At 37.1% G+C, this 18,641-nt stretch overlaps 2 protein-coding genes across 2 annotated transcripts; one reads left to right on the top strand and one right to left on the bottom strand.

Moving 5' to 3' along the window:
- Nucleotides 1-5,646: 5,646 nt before the first annotated feature.
- coro1a (coronin, actin binding protein, 1A) lies at nt 5,647-13,956 on the top strand. The gene is made up of 11 exons (XM_048204180.1): nt 5,647-5,810; nt 7,630-7,833; nt 9,710-9,832; nt 10,263-10,392; nt 10,694-10,875; nt 11,513-11,632; nt 11,717-11,821; nt 11,906-12,051; nt 12,146-12,203; nt 13,265-13,480; nt 13,599-13,956. Exons 2-11 carry the CDS (start codon nt 7,636-7,638, stop codon nt 13,686-13,688), a joined length of 1,368 nt encoding a protein of 455 aa, XP_048060137.1. The 5' UTR covers nt 5,647-5,810; nt 7,630-7,635; the 3' UTR covers nt 13,689-13,956.
- A 47-nt stretch (nt 13,957-14,003) lies between these two features.
- cldni (claudin i) lies at nt 14,004-18,201 on the bottom strand. The gene is made up of 3 exons (XM_048204205.1): nt 18,042-18,201; nt 16,646-16,778; nt 14,004-15,034 (listed from the first exon to the last, which is right to left on the bottom strand). The coding sequence occupies exons 2-3, from the start codon at nt 16,775-16,777 to the stop codon at nt 14,531-14,533; spliced, it is 636 nt and encodes a 211-aa protein (XP_048060162.1). The 5' UTR covers nt 16,778; nt 18,042-18,201; the 3' UTR covers nt 14,004-14,530.
- Nucleotides 18,202-18,641: the final 440 nt, after the last annotated feature.

Here is an 18,641-nt window from a genome sequence, read left to right as displayed (position 1 = left end):
GTGTGTTACACACCGTCGGCTGAAGTTGGTCCTCGTCTGCTTTTTTTCGGCCGATTCGACACATTGAATCGGCGTCGGAGCTCGTCGGTCAGTCGGGCCATCTGATCATTCTGATTGGCTGTTCAGCTACTGCCACCTGCTGGTACGAAAAGGCATTTCTTCTTACGCAGGCGCAGAACGGACGTGCTACTTGGCCGTCGGCTGTCGAGTGTCGGTTTGGTGTGTCAGGGCAACTTTGGACCCAGACACTGCCAACGTGAGCCAACCCCGCAGTCACCACTAGTTCGTCGGTGTCGGCTTGGTGTGTTCCAGGCTTAAGTCTTTAGTAATGGGATGAATTTGATTTGAAATAACAAATTATTATATCAAAATTTCTGTCATTAATGACTCACCCTCATGTCGTTCCAAACCCGTAAGACCTTCGTTCGTCTGCTGGAACAAATTAAGTCGAACACGTTGTTCCACACTTACGAATGTGGAACGACATGAGGGTGAGTAATTAATGATAGAAATTTAATTTTTGGGTGAACTAACCCTTTAAGATAAAGACTTTAACAGAGTTGAAGAAAAAAGTCTCATCTACATCTACTCAAGAATGTGATTTAAAGTGAAATAAATTAGTTCTTATAGCAGATTGCACTATGGAGATGTTGACAATGCTCCAAATGGGCTGTATTATGCGACTGCATTTTTTGCACACTTGAATTTGTTACCTTATGCACTACTGAAAGGAACAAACCAAGAATGACCCTTCTTACCCTTCCAACCTCACTAGTGGTGATAACTTTGTTGACACAATCAATGTAGCTTTCAGAATGAACATCAGTGAGGCCTGCCATACATTTCAGTTCAATTACCTCCAATATCCATATCACTGGCATTATATTTATTATATTTATGATTATGTTTTACTGTTTGGAAATGTTTGATGATATTTTATTTGAATGCAATTACTACTGTGTTTTTATTATTATTATTATTATTATTCTTTTAACCAGTTGGGGATCACATATCTTAACATAACCACAGTACAACGATAGTCCTATAGCCGAGGTCAGACCTATTAGTGTAGAACTGGTGCATGTTAGGTAGAATGTTGCTCAGATGTATCTGACAAACACTTAAAAACTCTATGCCAAATTATCTGTTTTTGGGGCTTCAGGTGTCATACATGATGGTCCTGATCTTAGCAGACCAGCATGGTTTTAAATTTAAGCCACAAATACAGTCCCTCAGAACAGGGCCGATTTACCCCAACCCCTTTAATGCTATAATCAAATGACAAACATTAGACTCTGAAATCAAGTGGTGCATGTAAATACTAGTAAACCAATCCCCTTAAACACAACATGCAATTTCCTGACGCTTGCGCAATGCAGCCACTGACATTTGTGCTTAATGTGCGGAAACAGAGCTAATGCATCAAATATATCTGTCTATAGAAAGGGAGTAAAATCAAGAAAGCAGCCCAGGGGCAATACAACCATATCAAGTAATTAACTGCACTGTTTATTTTTTTTACCAAAAGGGCTTTTGGATCAAAGTAAAAACCAATTAAGAACTTAAAAGTCCATATGGGTAACGTAAATACCTGTATGTAGACTATATGCATAAAATGCAAGCGGCATACATACTGACATTTTTATATATTCATATTAATATTTAAAGCAACAATGTCGGAAGAAAATATATTGAATGTTAATGTATTTCATCTCAGAGGGCGACACTTGATATGAATTGTCCGATTTCATTTCGAAGACAGCAGTGATTTGATCTATCTGTGTACGTGTAAAAAGCTAAAATTGTGACATCACAAGGACAGGCCTGACGGCAGAGCTAACGATGCTGTTACGTTATTTGGTAGGGTTAATGTCTGTACTACTATGATGTCATAATGTCATTAACACGGTCTTTGGTTTTTAAACAGTTTAGAAGGGATTGTATTATAGTTTGGTTGGCAAAATCTCTTTTTTACATTGTGAAAAGTAGGGAGAGGCTGCAATACAGATATTTTGGTTTGAAAAACGGGGGTCCTGATATGTTATTACCTCTGAAACCCACTGGATAACTATGCATAATCAAAATATGTACATATATATATAAGTATATATACACACAAACATGTTTGTACATGTGAATTCCAAAAACAACATGTTTTACCAGTCCTGAAAAGAAACAGATTTGTGTATTCACACCAACTTGTTTTGCTCAGACCATGCCATCCTGGGGTTTCCTCTTCTCAGGGTGCCCTGTCAGTGCTCACTTGTACCGAGTGACCTCAACAACTGATTTCGGGCCAGTTTTCTTTTCATCCTGTCATGTCGTCTTTGCTTGTTCTGGTTAAAATTGAAGACTGAAAAAAAAACATGATGACAGTTCTCTGTTTTTAAGGGCAAAGATCGTGATGGCTTGTCAGCCATCAAGCATTTGGACCATGCATCCTTCTTGATGCATATTGCCTTTGTGGGGCCGAATGTGTCCATAAATGCTGATCAAGAATGTGTTTATTTATGTAGTTAGGTGATGTGAGAATGTGCAGAGCATGTTACATTGAGCCCTAAAGGAAATGGATTGCATCATAACCCATGTTTTAGAGGAGGAACAAGGATGATGTTCTCATGGATGATGTTCTCCTGTCTGTATATTCTAATGTACTGTGGTAAAAAAAAAAAAAAAAAAAAAATGACATGATGTATGAAACTATAATAACATTTTTTTTTTCTTAGTATGCAGGTGCTGGATAGCCTGTTAATGATAATTTAAAAACTACTCGTTAGTTACACTTCGCATTATTATGATAATGGTATATTGTTATTATTATTATTCTGAGATGGATTACCACTATCAATGATAATCTTAATTTAAGTACAAAGGCTGAGAATACTAATGCACATAGGATGACAGGAGGTCTCTGAAAGATCTGTCGTTTCCACTCTTGCTTGAATGTTTCTGTTTATTTTGGTTGTTGTTTAGCTCCATCTGGTGGCCACAGCACTCTTGGCTCTTTATGTCTGTAACAGCATAAATGATGTTCATTTGAACCGTGCTGACAATCTGGATGAAGTCAGTCACATAGGCCACTCACTAAGCCACGGTTGGCCATTTGTTTTATTAGGTCTCCTAAACTAATTTATTGCAAAATTTGTTATAACTTTGGTTTTACATAAACATTTCTTGTTGTAAAATGGTTTTATCTACAAGCGTGTGTCTCTGTTTGTTTATTATATGGGCCTATAATTCTCTCTCAGTCTGTTTGTGCCCACGGTTACATTTGTTCACTCAGACAGATCTTCCAAACCCCATGGTCTCCTGCAGCGATTGTGCAATAAATTGAGGTTTATATTTTTATATTGTGTCTTTTGACTTTCTTAATTTCATTTGAAAATGGACTGTTGATGTAAACAGGATATGTCTGCTTTTATATTTTGACCTCCACTTCGGGTTATTCATATTTGCCATGTTTGTTCTCACTTGTGTGATGATGTGCTTGTGTGACTGAATTAATATTATTATACTGCTTTTATATTAAATCTGCCACCTTTGAACTGTATCTAACTTTTCCCCCTGGATCCATATGTATATATATAATTAGATGCATATAATTTTATAACACTTCTCAGTCGCAATACATAATGCTAAATGCTGTATTACTGTGCAAAATACATAATGCCAGTGCCAGTTTACTTTCTTACTAAATATAAATCAACATGCACATGATATACAGTCAAACCAAAATTTATTCAGACACCTTGAACATTTCGTTCATTATTACAGTTTATTCACTATAGTTTAAAAAATAATGGTAATAAAATATGACAAGATCTCAGAGTGTCAGAATAAATTAATCTTAATTATGTCAGATAACACTTAAAGGTGCCCAAGAATGCTTTTTCACAAGATGTAATATAAGTCTAAGGTGTCCCCTGAATGTGTCTGTGAAGTTTCAGCTCAAAATACCCCATAGATTTTTTTAAATAAAAATCCTGCCTATTTTGGGGCATCATTAACTATGCACTGATTTTTTTCAGCGCGCCGCCCCTTTAATTCGCGTGCTCCCTGCCACACGAGCTCTCGATTATATTACAGCACATTTACAAAGTTCACACAGCTAATATAACCCTCAAATGGATCTTTACAAGATGTTCATCATGCATGCTGTAGGCATGCTTCGAATTATGTGAGTAAAGTATTTATTTTGATGTTTATATTTGATTCTCTATGAGTTTGAGGCTATGCTCTGTGGCTAACGGCTAATGCTACACTGTTGGAGAGATTTATAAAGAATGAAGTTGTGTTTATGAATTATACAGACTGCAAGTGTTTAAAAATGAAAATAGCGACGGCTCTTGTTTCCGTGAATACAGTAAGAAAAGATGGTAACTTTAACCTCATTTAACAGTACATTAGCAACATGCTAACGAAACTTTTAGAAAGACAATTTACAAATATCACTAAAAATATCATGTTATCATGGATCATGTCAGTTATTATTGCTCCATCTGCCATTTTTCGCTGTTGTTCTTGCTTACCTTGTCTGTTGATTCATCTGTGCAGATCCAGATGTTACTGGCTGCCCTTGTCTAATGCCTTTTATAATGTTGGGAACATGGGCTGGCATATGCAAATATTGGGGCGTACACCCCGACTGTTACGTAACAGTCGGTGTTATGTTGAGATCCGCGTGTTTTCTGGAAGTCTTTTAAACAAATGAGATTTACATAAGAAGGAGGAAACAATGGAGTTTGAAACTCAATGTATGTCTTTTCCATGTACTGAACTCTTGTTATTTAACTATGCTGAGGTAAATTCAAATTTTGAATATAGGGCACACCTTTAAGCAAATCATGGTCAGGTCAAAGTGTCTGAATAATTTTTGGTTCCAAATTTTTATCAGTTTTACTGGTAGTCCACTGTATGAAGAATTTTTGGGTATAATATGTCACAGTTTACTTTATTTAGCTATCCTCACTTACATAAATGAACTATAGTGTCCTGCACCCACTAGTAAAAATATATAAAAAATGACTGAATAATTTTTGGTTTGACTGTATGTAATGTTGCCAACATTTACAGACATGAAAACATTGTTCTCTAAAAGAAATTAAAAAATATATATATATTTATTACTGATTTTCTATTTATAGAAAGTAAATTTTTTTGTGGCCCACATATGGATTTTAGAGTAAGGTTACAGATGATAAACTAATTTAGTTTCAACCAAACTAGGCTATGCTGTAAAACAGTGCAAAACAAGTGGATCTCTTTCAACCGGTGCAAGAAGCTTTCGCAACATTTATTTATTTATTTATTTATTTTGGATGACACAATTTGTGGCTTAGTTACCAAAGTTTTATTTGTACATTGCAGAATTGCGGAAATATGGTGCATGCAAATGTTTTTGTTAAGGGCATTTACTTTAATGCTGCATTTAACTCCTTTGGCTTTTTAGTTGCCTATTGTTATAAAACAAAGCGTAGGTTCGATAAAGAGATAAACATTCAGAAAACATGTCGACAAAAACCGCAAACTTTATGCCAGCGCACGTCACGTTTGTGTTGCTATGACCACGATACGATGTGAGATCAAGAGGGGTTCAGCTTCATGCAACGTAAATCACTTTAAAAGGAAACATAAAGCGAGGACACCTCCCATTCTCATCTACATCTTAAACTCTCACTTCCTCCATGATTTAGAGTGAGATCTGGCCATAACTGCTGGCATTCATCCGCTTCTCTCCATCTGTCAAACGAGCCCAGCGCTTCATCCTCTCGCCTCAGGAGCCAGAGTCCCTCCCCAGCCACAGTTCTCAGGTACAGTGCCCCGTCCCATCATATTGTGTGTTGTGCTCCTGTCCGGTGTTTTTGGTTACCGTGCATAACTTTGCATCTTCGCCCGCCTTTCAAAACCTAGTAAACTGACTATCTAGACAGCATGTTGGGCGCGCCTAAACGCTCCTATACGGCCTAAAATGTTGTTTAGAAAAGCAGGATTTGAGACGCAGCCCTAATCTGCGGATCGTTCCTTATACATTCAGTCATTTAACTCGGTTTAGTACTGCTCCTTAATGTTGAGAATTTCCATTGCTAAAAGTGTCTGTGCCTTTCTGAACTGTGGTAAGGCACGGTTAAACATTTGAGGAAGTTTTGTAAGAGAACTAAACAGTATTTCCAGATAAAGGTGAAGCTGATATGACTGAGTTCTTCACTCATTCTCACAGATATTTGCATAGAATAGTGTAGTTTGCTCAACATGAACTAGGAAGAAATAGATAAAGACAGAAAAAGAATAAAGCACTGTAAAAATGTTTAAATTCATCAAAAATAATATATTTTTTTTAATCCTTAAAGGGATAGTTACCCCCAAAAAAGAGAATTCTGTCACAATTTACCTTCATGTCGTTCCAAACCTGCATGATTTTCTTTCTTCCGCTGATCAGATCAAGGAGATGTTTGGCTGAAGGACAGTCTCAGTCAGGATTAACTTTCGATAAAAACGATTAATGAATCGTGACCAAGAGGTGTCAGTCCCTCAATTTATGCCTAAAATATCCATTTGTGTTCCAAAGAAAAAAAGCCTTTATGTAAAAACTAGTTTCAAAGTTTCAACTAATAAGTTTTACACTGTGTCATTCGCTTCAATTATTGTGAGAAGTTATATGAATGGAAACATTTGCACAGTCTTTCTGAACCAGCGTGTTTGTGTGAAAGGATGTGGTGTAACTGAAGTTCTGAACATCTCCTGCGCTCCCACAGTTGCTGCGGTGTTAGTCCAGTTACAAGTTTCCTTTCTCAGTCTATCTAATGCTTGAATCTTTCATTTTTCAGTTTACTGAGTTCTGTGAGAATACAGGGCTTCAGTGATGCATTGCAAAAGCGAGTGACATTTGTTAGTGAACTTATTAAGCATATGCATGAGACTGCATTTGATATAGTGATGAGAAAGGAAAAACGGCAATAGGAAGAAAGAGATAGATGAAAAGAGTGTATACAGCAAAGTGCACTATTACTAAAAACCTGCAGACAACGTGGCATCAGACTTGGAGAAGTAGCCAGAGTATTTTCTTCTCAGTTACTTCTTGCTAGTTTCCTCTTTCCTTCCTCTTTCTTGGGGCTTATTGCCTACATACTGTTTTAAACATAGACAGATGAAAAAAAAAACCCGTCAACTATTCGTTTACAGGAATTCATTCAAATTCAAAACAATTTAGTTATTAAACCAGTACAACGTGTGTGCAAACATACTTAACCCCAGCAAAGTGTTAAGATCACCATCAAGAGCAGGAATTGGAGTCAGCCATTTTCACCACAAATCACAAATGTAGAAATACCTCAAAAAACAGCTTCCTGTAATGAATACATAACCATGCATCCTATATTAAGATACACATTTTTCAACCCTCAAGAAGAAAACTTGCAACTAAATGGTTGGAAACATAATTTACATACATTTCTCATATGGCAGACACTTTTATCTAAAGCAATAAAAGGTGTATGATTCATCAGTTCATGCATTTAAAACCCCTAACCTTAGCATTGCTAGCAGCATGCTCTACTGTTTGATACTTGTTTCTCATATTGATGTGTTTTCTCTCTCCATCCCTGTGTCTCCTCCTCCCCTGTCATTCCTCAGGTCATCATGTCTAGGAAGGTGGTCAGGACCAGCAAGTTCCGCCACGTCTTTGGCCAGGCGGTGAAGGCAGACCAGTGCTATGATGACATCAGGATCTCCCAGATGACCTGGGACAGCAACTTCTGCTCCGTCAACCCCAAGTTTGTGGCCATGATTGTGGATGCCAGTGGTGGAGGAGCTTTTATTGTCTTGCCCCTGAGCAAGGTGCATACAGATAGCACTCATTAAGCTGAAATTAAATGCCAAATTAATTGCAGTGTTCATATTGTTGGGCAGTGGGTGTATACTGTATATTGCCCCTCATTCAAGGTTGCACACACACATATATATAAATGGCAATATTACGATATTAAGTTACCATTACCTGTTTCAAATGATCCTCTGAGTTCTTTGAATTTTGAACTCTAGATATGTCATGCAGCATTTGTCTAAATAAGGAAGTTCAAGGTTGAGTTTCATATGTACGTGTCACCAGACCTAGCATCTCTTCTCTTTCTGCTCTCTTGCATCTTGTTTTTGCCATATTTGGAGTGCGCTGCTGTCAGCCCTGCACAGGATGTGGTGACAGCTTGCAGATTGAGTGAGTGACAAAAACTATGAGAAAATGACAGCTGCCACTTGATGTGCCGACATTTTTCAAGTGATCAGCTTGGTTCAAAATTTGAATATGTAGTTTTTACTTCATAAAGCTTTCTGATATTTTCAAAAACAGAAATATGGCAGAAACTATTTTTTGTCTTCCTCTTTTTGTCCTTGTTGAGTTTATTTCATGTGTCATTTCATGCTTTTTTTCTTCTCAGTCCATCATCTCAGGTCCTCTGTTTCTATATGTTACTCTGTCTGCACTTCTGGGTCCTACACTAGAGAATGAATGGGAGTTCTGTCATATTCAATCTGCTGTGCATCTTACACTCGGTGCGTTGCTCAATGGCAGCCATTGTTTCCCAATGAACACGAGAATCCGAGTCAAGCCCTTTCATTTTGTTTGGGTGGCATGAGGAACTTTTGAAAGCTCAGTTTTGAGACTGATAACATGATCATCAGCCTTTGTACACACTACTGAAAGTCACGCATGCCATGAAAGGGGGAATAATATGAAATTCACATATTTTTCTTTTTTTCAATTCATGCCGATAATACAATTTGTAATTCATATTTTTTATTAAATTAAATATTAATGTAGTGGTTTCAGACTTTTGGACCCCATTGTACCAGGAGTTAGATTAATTTGTTGTTATTTGAACTTAACCAGTCACTTCCTCTGACAATAATTAAATCATCTTTAGCCCAGTGTTATTTTAGTGTTATTCAGTAATATCAATGACATAATAAATAGTATCAGTAACATTGTATGTTAGCATAGTATCTATTAATATTTTGAATTGTCTATTATTTTTAGATGTTCACTTTTCATCTTAAGTTTAGTTTTTTGTGCTTTTGAGATTTATATTAGTTTTTTAAATTATTATTTAGCTTTAATTTATTTTATTTCAGTTTCAGGTTTTAGTCATTTCTTTTCTTATAGTAAGTTGCCAAAGCAACATTTCTAATTTTCCAGTTAAGGTTTTTAAGTTGAGCTTTTTCATCTAATAATATTAATGTAGATTAAGTTAACAATAACAACATTTTTCAAGAATTTTCATGTTTTTTTTTTTTTTTACTTACTGCAGCCCCTGTGAGAGAGTCATAATTTATAGCCTATTCTTGTTTATGGACTTGCACACAACACTCGCATTTAACAATAAGATTTTTGCAGAGTGAATGTGCTCTCCGTGTGCATGATGGGAACTCCTGCACGGTGCTGTCCTCTCTAAACGGGTTAGTAGTTATTAGGCGTAATTGAAGGCATAGCTGTAAAATTGAGATCAGCTGACACAGCCCTCCTCATCTGTCTGAGATCTCTCCTGCTCTTTTTCTGCTCTGTTTGTCAAAGTTTTAGAGACTTCATATTCTATCTTTAGTCGTCTGAACGACTTGTGCATGAGTCTATTTGTGTATGTTTGTGTTTCCACTCCTTCATACCAATGTTTACCTAATAGTAACCCATTTGTCCCTTTTGGGTCTCTGATTCGTGTTTTAGACGGGTCGCATCGACATGTCCCAACCCACTGTCTGCGGTCACACCGGACCCGTATTGGACATTGAATTCTGCCCACATAATGACAACATCATTGCCAGTGGCTCTGAAGACTGTAGTGTCATGGTGAGTGACTTGAGCCATTAGCTTAATGGTTTGATCAAATGACATTTAAAACAGTTCATCAAAAACTCTAATATAATCCATAATTATTGGACCAGTGCCATCCACATCTACTGATTATCATAAATATCTAATAAATTAATGAATAATACAATTATCTTGCTTAAGTAATAATATTATGTATATAAAATAGCTCATACTAGGCTTGCTACAATATACGGTAATTTCGGCTATATGCATTATGAAAATATATATCGGTTTAAAGGGTGAACATTATGAATGAAAATGCCTATATCATTCCAAATAAACATTAAATAATACTCACGTGTACCTGTACTTTTCATAGACAAAAAAAAAAAAAAACACATTCTGTCTTTTAACTCTTAACTCCCACTACTTATTATAACATAAGGTCAATGTTGTTATGTAATAGATCTGGGAGATTCCAGAAGGAGGTCTCATATCGCCCCTGAAGGACCCAGTTGTGAAGCTGGACGGGCACTCTAAACGTGTGGGCATCCTCAGCTGGCACCCCACGGCCCACAATGTGCTTATGAGTGCAGGTAAACCAACATCTGACATCCACCCAACAGCCAAAAGTGCATTTATATACAGTTTTGAGCTACATCTATGTATGCATGGCTAGGCACACTCACTCATGCAAGCATGCCACTTTTAAAGCTGAAATGGTATGATAGCGCCCTCTGCTGATTCTTCACAAACACTTCTTTACACACATCTTTGAAGTTTTTGCTTCCTTTTCTCTTTGTCTTCCACCTCAACCTCCTTCCTTCCCCCTATACACCTGATTTACCTTGTCGGCCCTCTCTCTCTCTTTCTTTCTCTCTTGGTTTCTGTCTGCAGGCTGTGATAACGTGGTCATCCTGTGGAATGTGGCTCGTGGAGAGTCAGTGGTGCGCATTGACTCAGTGCACACTGATCTGATCTACAGCGCCTGCTGGAACAGAAACGGCTCTCAGATCCTTACCGCCTGCAAGGACAAGAAACTACGAGTGTTCGATCCTCGCAAGGGCACCGTCATCTCTGTGCGTGCATGCCTTCAATGTAAAAAATGATAATGCTAACCAAAAAAGGATGCATAGGGGATAAATAAGTAATGTATTTGCAGTGTTTACCATTCACCAGAATCGCCACATTAATTTGATCACATCTAGTAAGTTGTTGTCTTGTGGTTTTAGGATGCATTTGTTGCTGCACTTAAAAAGATTAGAAGTAGTAAGGTTTCATGTAGTTTTTATGCCGTTTTAAAGCATTTCATACTAATGAATATCAGCACATAAGACTAATATGAAAATTTAAAGCCATAGTAAATAACAGGAAATCTTTTAAGTTTTAATTTAACGTTTTCTTAAGGTGCGGTCACATTAGCTACATTTTGCAGACAAAAAGGTCCATTGTATTTCAGTAATTTAGCAATCACAGCTCACATGGAAGTTGCTATTAAACCAAGCAGCTTCTGAATCGTCATAACCAACTTGAATTCTTTTTGAAATTACTTAGATTTCATCCTTGACTGCATTTTTGTCTTTTATCATTTTACATTCAGTGAATGGATTTAACCTTTATATTTTATAGCTTAGACATCTTTTTCTTTCGCCTTCCTTTCTGCCAGCTTATTTTCTGCTCATGTGACCTCTCTCTGTGTATATGTGTGTGTTTCAGGAGAAGGACAAGGCTCACGAAGGTTCCAGGCCAATCAGAGCTGTGTTTGTGTCTGATGGCAAGATCCTGACCACCGGTTTCAGCCGCATGAGTGAGAGGCAGGTGGCGCTGTGGGATCCTGTGAGTACATCATGTGATTTAGAAGCTCTCTTTTTCAGTTTTACAATCAAGTGACTCACAAAAGTGTGTTGTTTGTGGTTGCAGAACAACTTTGCTGAGCCCTTGACCCTGCAGGAGCTGGACACCAGCAGTGGAGTTCTCTTACCTTTCTTTGACCCTGACACTGGTGTAGTCTACCTTTGTGGCAAGGCAAGGAACTAACACAAGTTTTACGATCATGTAGAGTTATTTGTTCATGAAGTTATATGTTAAACAGCGTATATGGTTTGACAGGGTGACAGCAGCATCAGATACTTTGAGGTGACAGACGAGGCTCCGTACGTCCATTATCTCTCCATGTACAGCAGTAAAGAGAGTCAGAAGGGCATGGGCTACATGCCTAAGAGAGGCCTGGAAGTCAACAAGTGTGAGATTGCACGGTAAACACACCCAGCTTTCACCAATGCCTATAGTGTAGTTGCTTTGTCCCACAAAACATATTAAAAAATCTTCATTATTTTATATTTATTTTAGGTTCTATAAACTTCACGAGAGAAAGTGTGAACCTATTGTCATGACTGTGCCTCGCAAGGTAAGTTTGGTTTTAAAGTCAAAGATCAGTTTAAATGTTGTCAAAAGTTTGGGGTCAGTAAGATTTTTGTTTGTTTGTTTGAAAGAAATAGTTTGATTCAGGAAGGACGCATTAAAGCTACACTATGTAACTTTTTTGATTAATAAAAAACAACCATGTTCCAAATCATGTGTTTACTTCACGCAGATACCCTTTGATAAACTTATAATAATGATTTTTTTTTTTGAGCTTGGGACAGATTTTGCAGGATATTGCATATACAGCCTACATCTTTCACCTGTGCATGTCCGGTAAAATCAGACTGTGGGTATTGTGCAGTTAAAACTTTGCAAACTAACAAGAAAAATTGACCATTTAAAGGGTTAGTTCACCCAAAAATTAAAATTCATTCATTAATTACTCACCCTCATGTCGTTCCACACCCCAAAGACCTTCGTTCATCTTCGGATCACAAATTAAGATATTTTTGATAAAATCCGATGACTCAGTGAGGCCTGCATAGACAGCAAGATAATTTACACTTTCAATGCCCAGAAAGCTACTAAAGACGTATTTAAAACAGTTCATGTGACTACAGTGGTTCAACCTTAATGTTAATGCGATGAGAATACTTTTCGTGCGCCAATAAACCCCAAAAAACTTTATTCAACATTATGTAGTGATGGGAGATTTGAAAACACTGCTTCATGAAGCTTCGAAGCTTTATGAATCTTTTGTTTCGAATCAGTGGTTCGGAGCATGAACCATTGAAATTTCAAAAAGATTCGAAATACTTATGATGTAACGAAGCCTCGTTTACTGAAATCACGTGACTTTGGCAGTTTGATACACGCTCCAAACCACTGATTTGTAAACAAAAGATTTGTAAAGCTTTGAATTTATTTAAATTTAATAAATGAATATGTCAGCCCTGGTCAGCATACAAAATGTCTTTTAAAAACAGAAAAAAATCATATCAGCCCCAAATTTTTGAATGGTAGTGTATGAATGCCACATTGTTGACTTAGTGCAGCTTATTTGTTTTACTGTCTTAATCCAACATTATCATTTCCTTTCTTTAGTCTGACTTGTTTCAAGAGGACCTTTACCCTGACACGATTGGTCCAGAGCCATCGGTGGAGGCAGATGATTGGTTTGCTGGTAAAGATGGGGAACCAATTCTGATCTCCTTGAAAGACGGTTTTGTGGCTACCACCAAAAACAAAGAGTTCAAAGTCATCAAGAGCTTGATGGCCACAACATCCTCTTCCTCGAACAACCGACAGTCTGACAGCGGGGTACGAGAACAGCCTTTTTAATGCATTTTATTTAACCCCAAACACAGTGAATTGTGTATAAAACTGAGTTTCTGTCACAAATAAACTCATCCTGCCTTTATTTCTCTTTCACATATAGGAAGTGCAGGCCTTGCAGAATGAGGTGAAGGAGCTGAGAGAGATAGTTGAGGAGTTGACCAAGCGAGTGAGCCAACTGGAGAGCAAGTAGCTGAAGAGAGACCCCAGTAAAATGAGAAATATCAAACTACACACACAGGATGTGTAAATAATGAAATTGCAAAGGTGCATATATTTGTAGAATTATGTGAAAAGTTTTCACTGGAAACTATTTTGCAGACCAAATTTTGCTCTTCAGGGATTTAGCTTTTTTTTTTTTTTTTTTAAATTTGTTTTAATGTCACTAGATTTGTTTGAAGCCCATTTTAATATATGTTTTATAGAATTTGAAATAAATACCAGTGTTATTTTAACTAAGATTTATTTACGTGTCAAAAATTCATTGTCCATTCTGCACACACAATTGTTTTTTTTTTTTCAAAATCAGTCAGTTTTATTGAAAATACGTGAAAGGCAATAGAAATGATTATGACCAAATACACACACACACACACACACAAAAAAAATCTAAAGTGTGTAACAACTGTACAGTAGCCTATTTGCAGTAGATTCCCATTTCCTTTAAAAGTTCTTAAAAAGTTCCTTATAACTCAAAAATATTCAGAAGCATATTTTGAAATAGCATTTTCTGGCACAGATATAATGACCTGAAAGTATTTTGGACACAAGCTTGGCCCATCCCTGAATTTGAATACACAAGTGCATTGTTTATTAGTTGCACAAAGAAATTGCAGCAGTGAATATAATGTTAATTCATTAAAAAGCTTAAAGACTGTATTTCTATGAATGCTCCAAACAAATAATATTTACACTTTTCTAGATCTTGACCTCACACCAACTAGCCTGCTAAGGACTACTTACTAACATGAACCCATTTTAGACTACAGCTAGAATTATTGTGACTACTTATTAGTTGAACCCATTTTTATTTATCTACACATAATTCTTGCTTGGTGCAGAGGCGCTATTGCTGTAGTATTTGGCGGTTCCGCTTGATCCTCCAGAGCGGGGTCTGCTGAAGCAACACAGAAGGCCTCCGGCCAGCAGGAGCAGGACTCCTCCTCCCCAGCCCACGAAGATACACGCTCCCAGCTCTCTCTTATTAGACTGAGCGACCAGTGGATTGTTGAAATCGCGTATAACGTTATTGGCCGCCCAGCTGACGGGGATGATCAGCAACAAGCCCGCGATGATCAGCCCAATAGCGGACACCAGACTCACTTTGGGTTTGACATCTTCGTTGTCAATGCAGGTGGTGAAGTCGGCTCCGGCACACAGAATGAGCAGGGACAGGACTGTGAGCATAGAGCTGATGATGGTCATGGCACGGGCCGCCTGAATGTCAGAGCCCAGGATGAGCAGCGAGTCGTAGGCTTTACACTGCTGCTGTCCGGTACTCTGAACCACACACTCCATCCACAAGCCCTCCTCCTGAACCTGTGAGGAAAGAAACAATTATTTAGGTTTATTTATACAGGTTATTAATGGAAAATATAGCCTGGCTGGGGGAAGCTACTTTTAGACAGGCCTACACAAATCTTCAAAAAAATCAAATATACCCTCCCATCCACATAATTCTTTCAAAGGATAATGAATAAATCATTTTCTTTCTTCCGTGGAACACAAAAGGAGTTATCTATAACCGAATGTCGCTGTTTTCCATACACTAAGTAGGCTACATTTACATGTGCAGTAATAATCAAACTCCATCTCTCTATGCATGACACATTATGTAATCTAATATTATAATGATTAAAGTCAATGTCTCTCCCTCTTGCATCTCTTCTCAGATGACGTGTTTACTGGCACAACTTGTCACTCACATGACAACACAGCCCATCCAATGATCCAATCAGTTCTCAGTTGACAAAATTAAGTCCCGCCTACATTTTTCTTGTTCGAGAAGCCATTTCACTCGGATATAGCCTATGTCACAATATGGGAAGAAAGACTATCGCAACTTCTGTTTCATTCCGAATTTAAATAAACATCACGCCTGACTTCTGTTTAGCGGAGGGTGCACACAACGTCAAGGACAATTGTGAATATGTATACATGCTGGATGAAGTTACACCATATTTGCATTAGCTAGATACTTTAGTTCTTTTGTAATGTTTTGTCAAAAAAAAAAAATTTCTATTTAGCTTTTACTTATTTTTATTTCAGTTTTATTAATTTTAGAAAATTATTTTGTTTCAGTTGATTGCCAAAGCAACATTTCTCGTTTTTGTTTAAGCTTTTTTTTTTTTAAGTTATTTTAAAGGGTTAGTTCACCCAAAAAATGACCACACCCGTAAGACCTTCGTTCATCTTCAGAACACAAATTAAGATATTTTTTGATGAAATCTGAATGTGTATCAAACTGCCAAAGTCACGTGAACCATTGAAATTTCGAAATGTTGCGAAACACTTATGACATAATGAAGCCTCATTTACTGAAATCACGTGACTTTGGCAGTTTGATACACGCTTCGAACCACTGATTCGAAACAAAAGAGTTGTAAAGCTTCATGAAACAGTGTTTTGAAATCACCCATCACTAGATATCATTGAATAAAGTCGTTTTTGGGGTTTTTTTGGCACACAAAAAGCATTTTCGTCGCTTCATAACATTAAGGTTGAACCACTGTAGTCACATGAACTGATTTAAATATGTCTTTAGTAGCTTTCTGGGCATTGAAAGTGTTAATTATCTTGCTGGCAATGAAGGCCTCACTGAGCCATTGGATTTCATCAAAAATATATTAATTTGTGTTTTGAAAGTGAACGAAGGTCTTACGGTGTGTAACGACATGAGGGTGAGTAATTAATGACTGAATTTTCATTTTTGGGTGAACTAACCCTTTAAGGTGAATAGTGATCATGGCCGTCAGGCCATTTACAGTGAAAATTTTAGTCTCTTCCTCATACACCACTATATAATGGCTTCATGAGATTCAGAATATACCATATTCTCATAGATCATTTTATGGTGTTTTTGTATAATTTTTTTTGCTTGACATTTTTTGTGCTTGTGATATTCTTTATTCTTTTAGCTGAAATGTTTACCTGTGCAGTGATAATGTTCTGACCAATAAAGGCAGAAACCTTCCATCTTGGAACAGCAATGGTCACGACTGTAGCAATGAGACCTATAATTCCCAGCGCCACACACACGATCTGTACACCAGAGGAGCCCATTCTGAAAGAGTGAGTGAGGGAGATGCTGTTAACACTGAAAAAATAAATAAATGGCATGACAAAAAAAACATACACTCTGCAAAACCAGAAGTGAAGATTGAGGTCTTAACTTCTTCCTGTTTGCGTCATTAGTAAGTGGTATGTTTTGTAAGACATATTCTATAGTGTTTATGTATTTGCCTAGAAATTCAATGGCTCCTCCCTTAAGACAGGCCCATACAAGAATTTGTGTCCTAGGGCTAAAGAGGAAAAAATAAAACACCATCACCAAGTAAACCCACAAAATGAAGCAAAAGCCTCAAGTCTCAACAAGTTCGACTAATCTATATCTGCTCTCAGGGAGTGGCAGTTCACTGATGTAGCTAAGAACAGATACAGATTGTTAGAACCTATCTCAGGTCCCGCTCATTCTATTCTATTCTATTCTATTCTATTCTATTCTATTCTATTCTATTCTATTTGGATGCAGGGAAAAAAAAAAACATTGTGTAGCTTTTTAGTGAACTGCTCCCAAATGTCTGTGGCTTTTTATTCATGTTGATCTCTCTGAACTTCTCTTATATCTCTCCAGGGTTTGCACTTGGCTGATTCATAAAAATATACAGTTTGAATGTGTGGACTGTAGTTAGACCCCGTAGTCCACTCTAGTGCACTGTATTATCTTCCTACTCAACACAAAGCGTCATGGATCGGTGAAGAGCTAGAAGGGGTGACCAGGTGGTGTGTGGGCACCAGCAAAATGACTAACGGTAATTGTGGCTGTTTTTAGTTGACCGTGAATCATTCAACAGCTCTCTGAGCGATTAACATGCTGTTCGGCTCCTTCAAAATTGTATTCTTTCCATCTAAGCAATCATAATTCTGCTCTTAACTGAGCTCAAATCATGAATGATTGAGAAATTTTGGGTTTTATGTATTCATATGCTGTCCCGTTACATTCACACAATATTAACAGTCCATATATGAAACACTATCTGTCTCTTAGGTTTCACAATATGAAACCTTCTAGTAATTTTGTAATATAATGTTTTATGTTACATACAAAGACAACATGATAAATGTTAAACAATGTCGTATACTTTTTAAAAAAAGTTCAAAATCCATCTAAACATGGATATCTGCCAGGCCTTATACTTCTTTAACATAACACAATACACAAAGGCACCACACTGTAACCTTACAATTATAACCATATATATATAAAAACACATTTATCCTTCTTTTAAAATAATTTGCATAGCCTTGCAAAAATGAAAAAGTTTACCTTTTATTGTAGCTCTTTGAAGAAAATTTGTTTTTCGCTTTGTCTTTAAGTTAGTCTCCCACCTTACCAAACGGTTACGTCTAATGAAGGTGTTGTGATGAGGGGATGCTTTTGTAGAGGAATGCAATGGGTGGGGTAGACATCAGACAGAGGCAGGTTGCTAAAGAGGAAAAGGCCAGACTGGACTTGTTCTTTTTCACTCTGCTTCTTCTTTATCGCTTTATATATCACCTCCCTCAAGTTTTTATATAGATAAGGTCAATGTTTGATATTTTTCTTAAAAAATAGAAAGAAAACTGGTATTCATACTTGTACTCTAATATCATACAATATCATTAATATCATTGATCATATTTTGTTTTCCACTGTACATCATGTTACTGTGCAACTAAATGGAAACTTGGATCCAGCATCATGATACTATGAATCACAAATCCTTTGAATCTTCCGTCATAATCATGACATCTCAAAAACAACCTCATACCCTCTCCTCGTAAGCTCTGCCCAGTCACCGCTGAAACCAGATATGACGAATAGAAACTGTCACAAGTTAGAGTGGGTGGGCTTTAAATTGTGAAACATCAGGATTGGGAGATGCAT

Source organism: Megalobrama amblycephala, linkage group LG1, assembly GCF_018812025.1.
Source record: "Megalobrama amblycephala isolate DHTTF-2021 linkage group LG1, ASM1881202v1, whole genome shotgun sequence".
In the NCBI taxonomy this organism is placed as follows: Eukaryota; Metazoa; Chordata; class Actinopteri; order Cypriniformes; family Xenocyprididae; genus Megalobrama; species Megalobrama amblycephala.
The sequence above is the reverse complement of the archived record's forward strand: the minus strand, read 5'-3'. Positions and strand labels throughout refer to the sequence as shown.

What these genes read in the sequence shown, in the direction of transcription:
- coro1a (XM_048204180.1), top strand. Translation starts at nt 7,636, where the DNA reads ATGTCTAGGAAGGTGGTCAGGACCAGCAAGTTCCGCCACGTCTTTGGC. An exon ending in TTGTCTTGCCCCTGAGCAAG is followed by an intron (nt 7,834 to 9,709) that starts GTGCATACAGAT and finishes TTCGTGTTTTAG; the next exon opens with ACGGGTCGCATCGACATGTC. An exon ending in TCATGACTGTGCCTCGCAAG is followed by an intron (nt 12,204 to 13,264) that starts GTAAGTTTGGTT and finishes TCCTTTCTTTAG; the next exon opens with TCTGACTTGTTTCAAGAGGA.
- cldni (XM_048204205.1), bottom strand. Translation starts at nt 16,777, where the DNA reads ATGGGCTCCTCTGGTGTACAGATCGTGTGTGTGGCGCTGGGAATTATA. An exon ending in AGAACATTATCACTGCACAG is followed by an intron (nt 15,035 to 16,645) that starts GTAAACATTTCA and finishes CTTTCCTCACAG; the next exon opens with GTTCAGGAGGAGGGCTTGTG.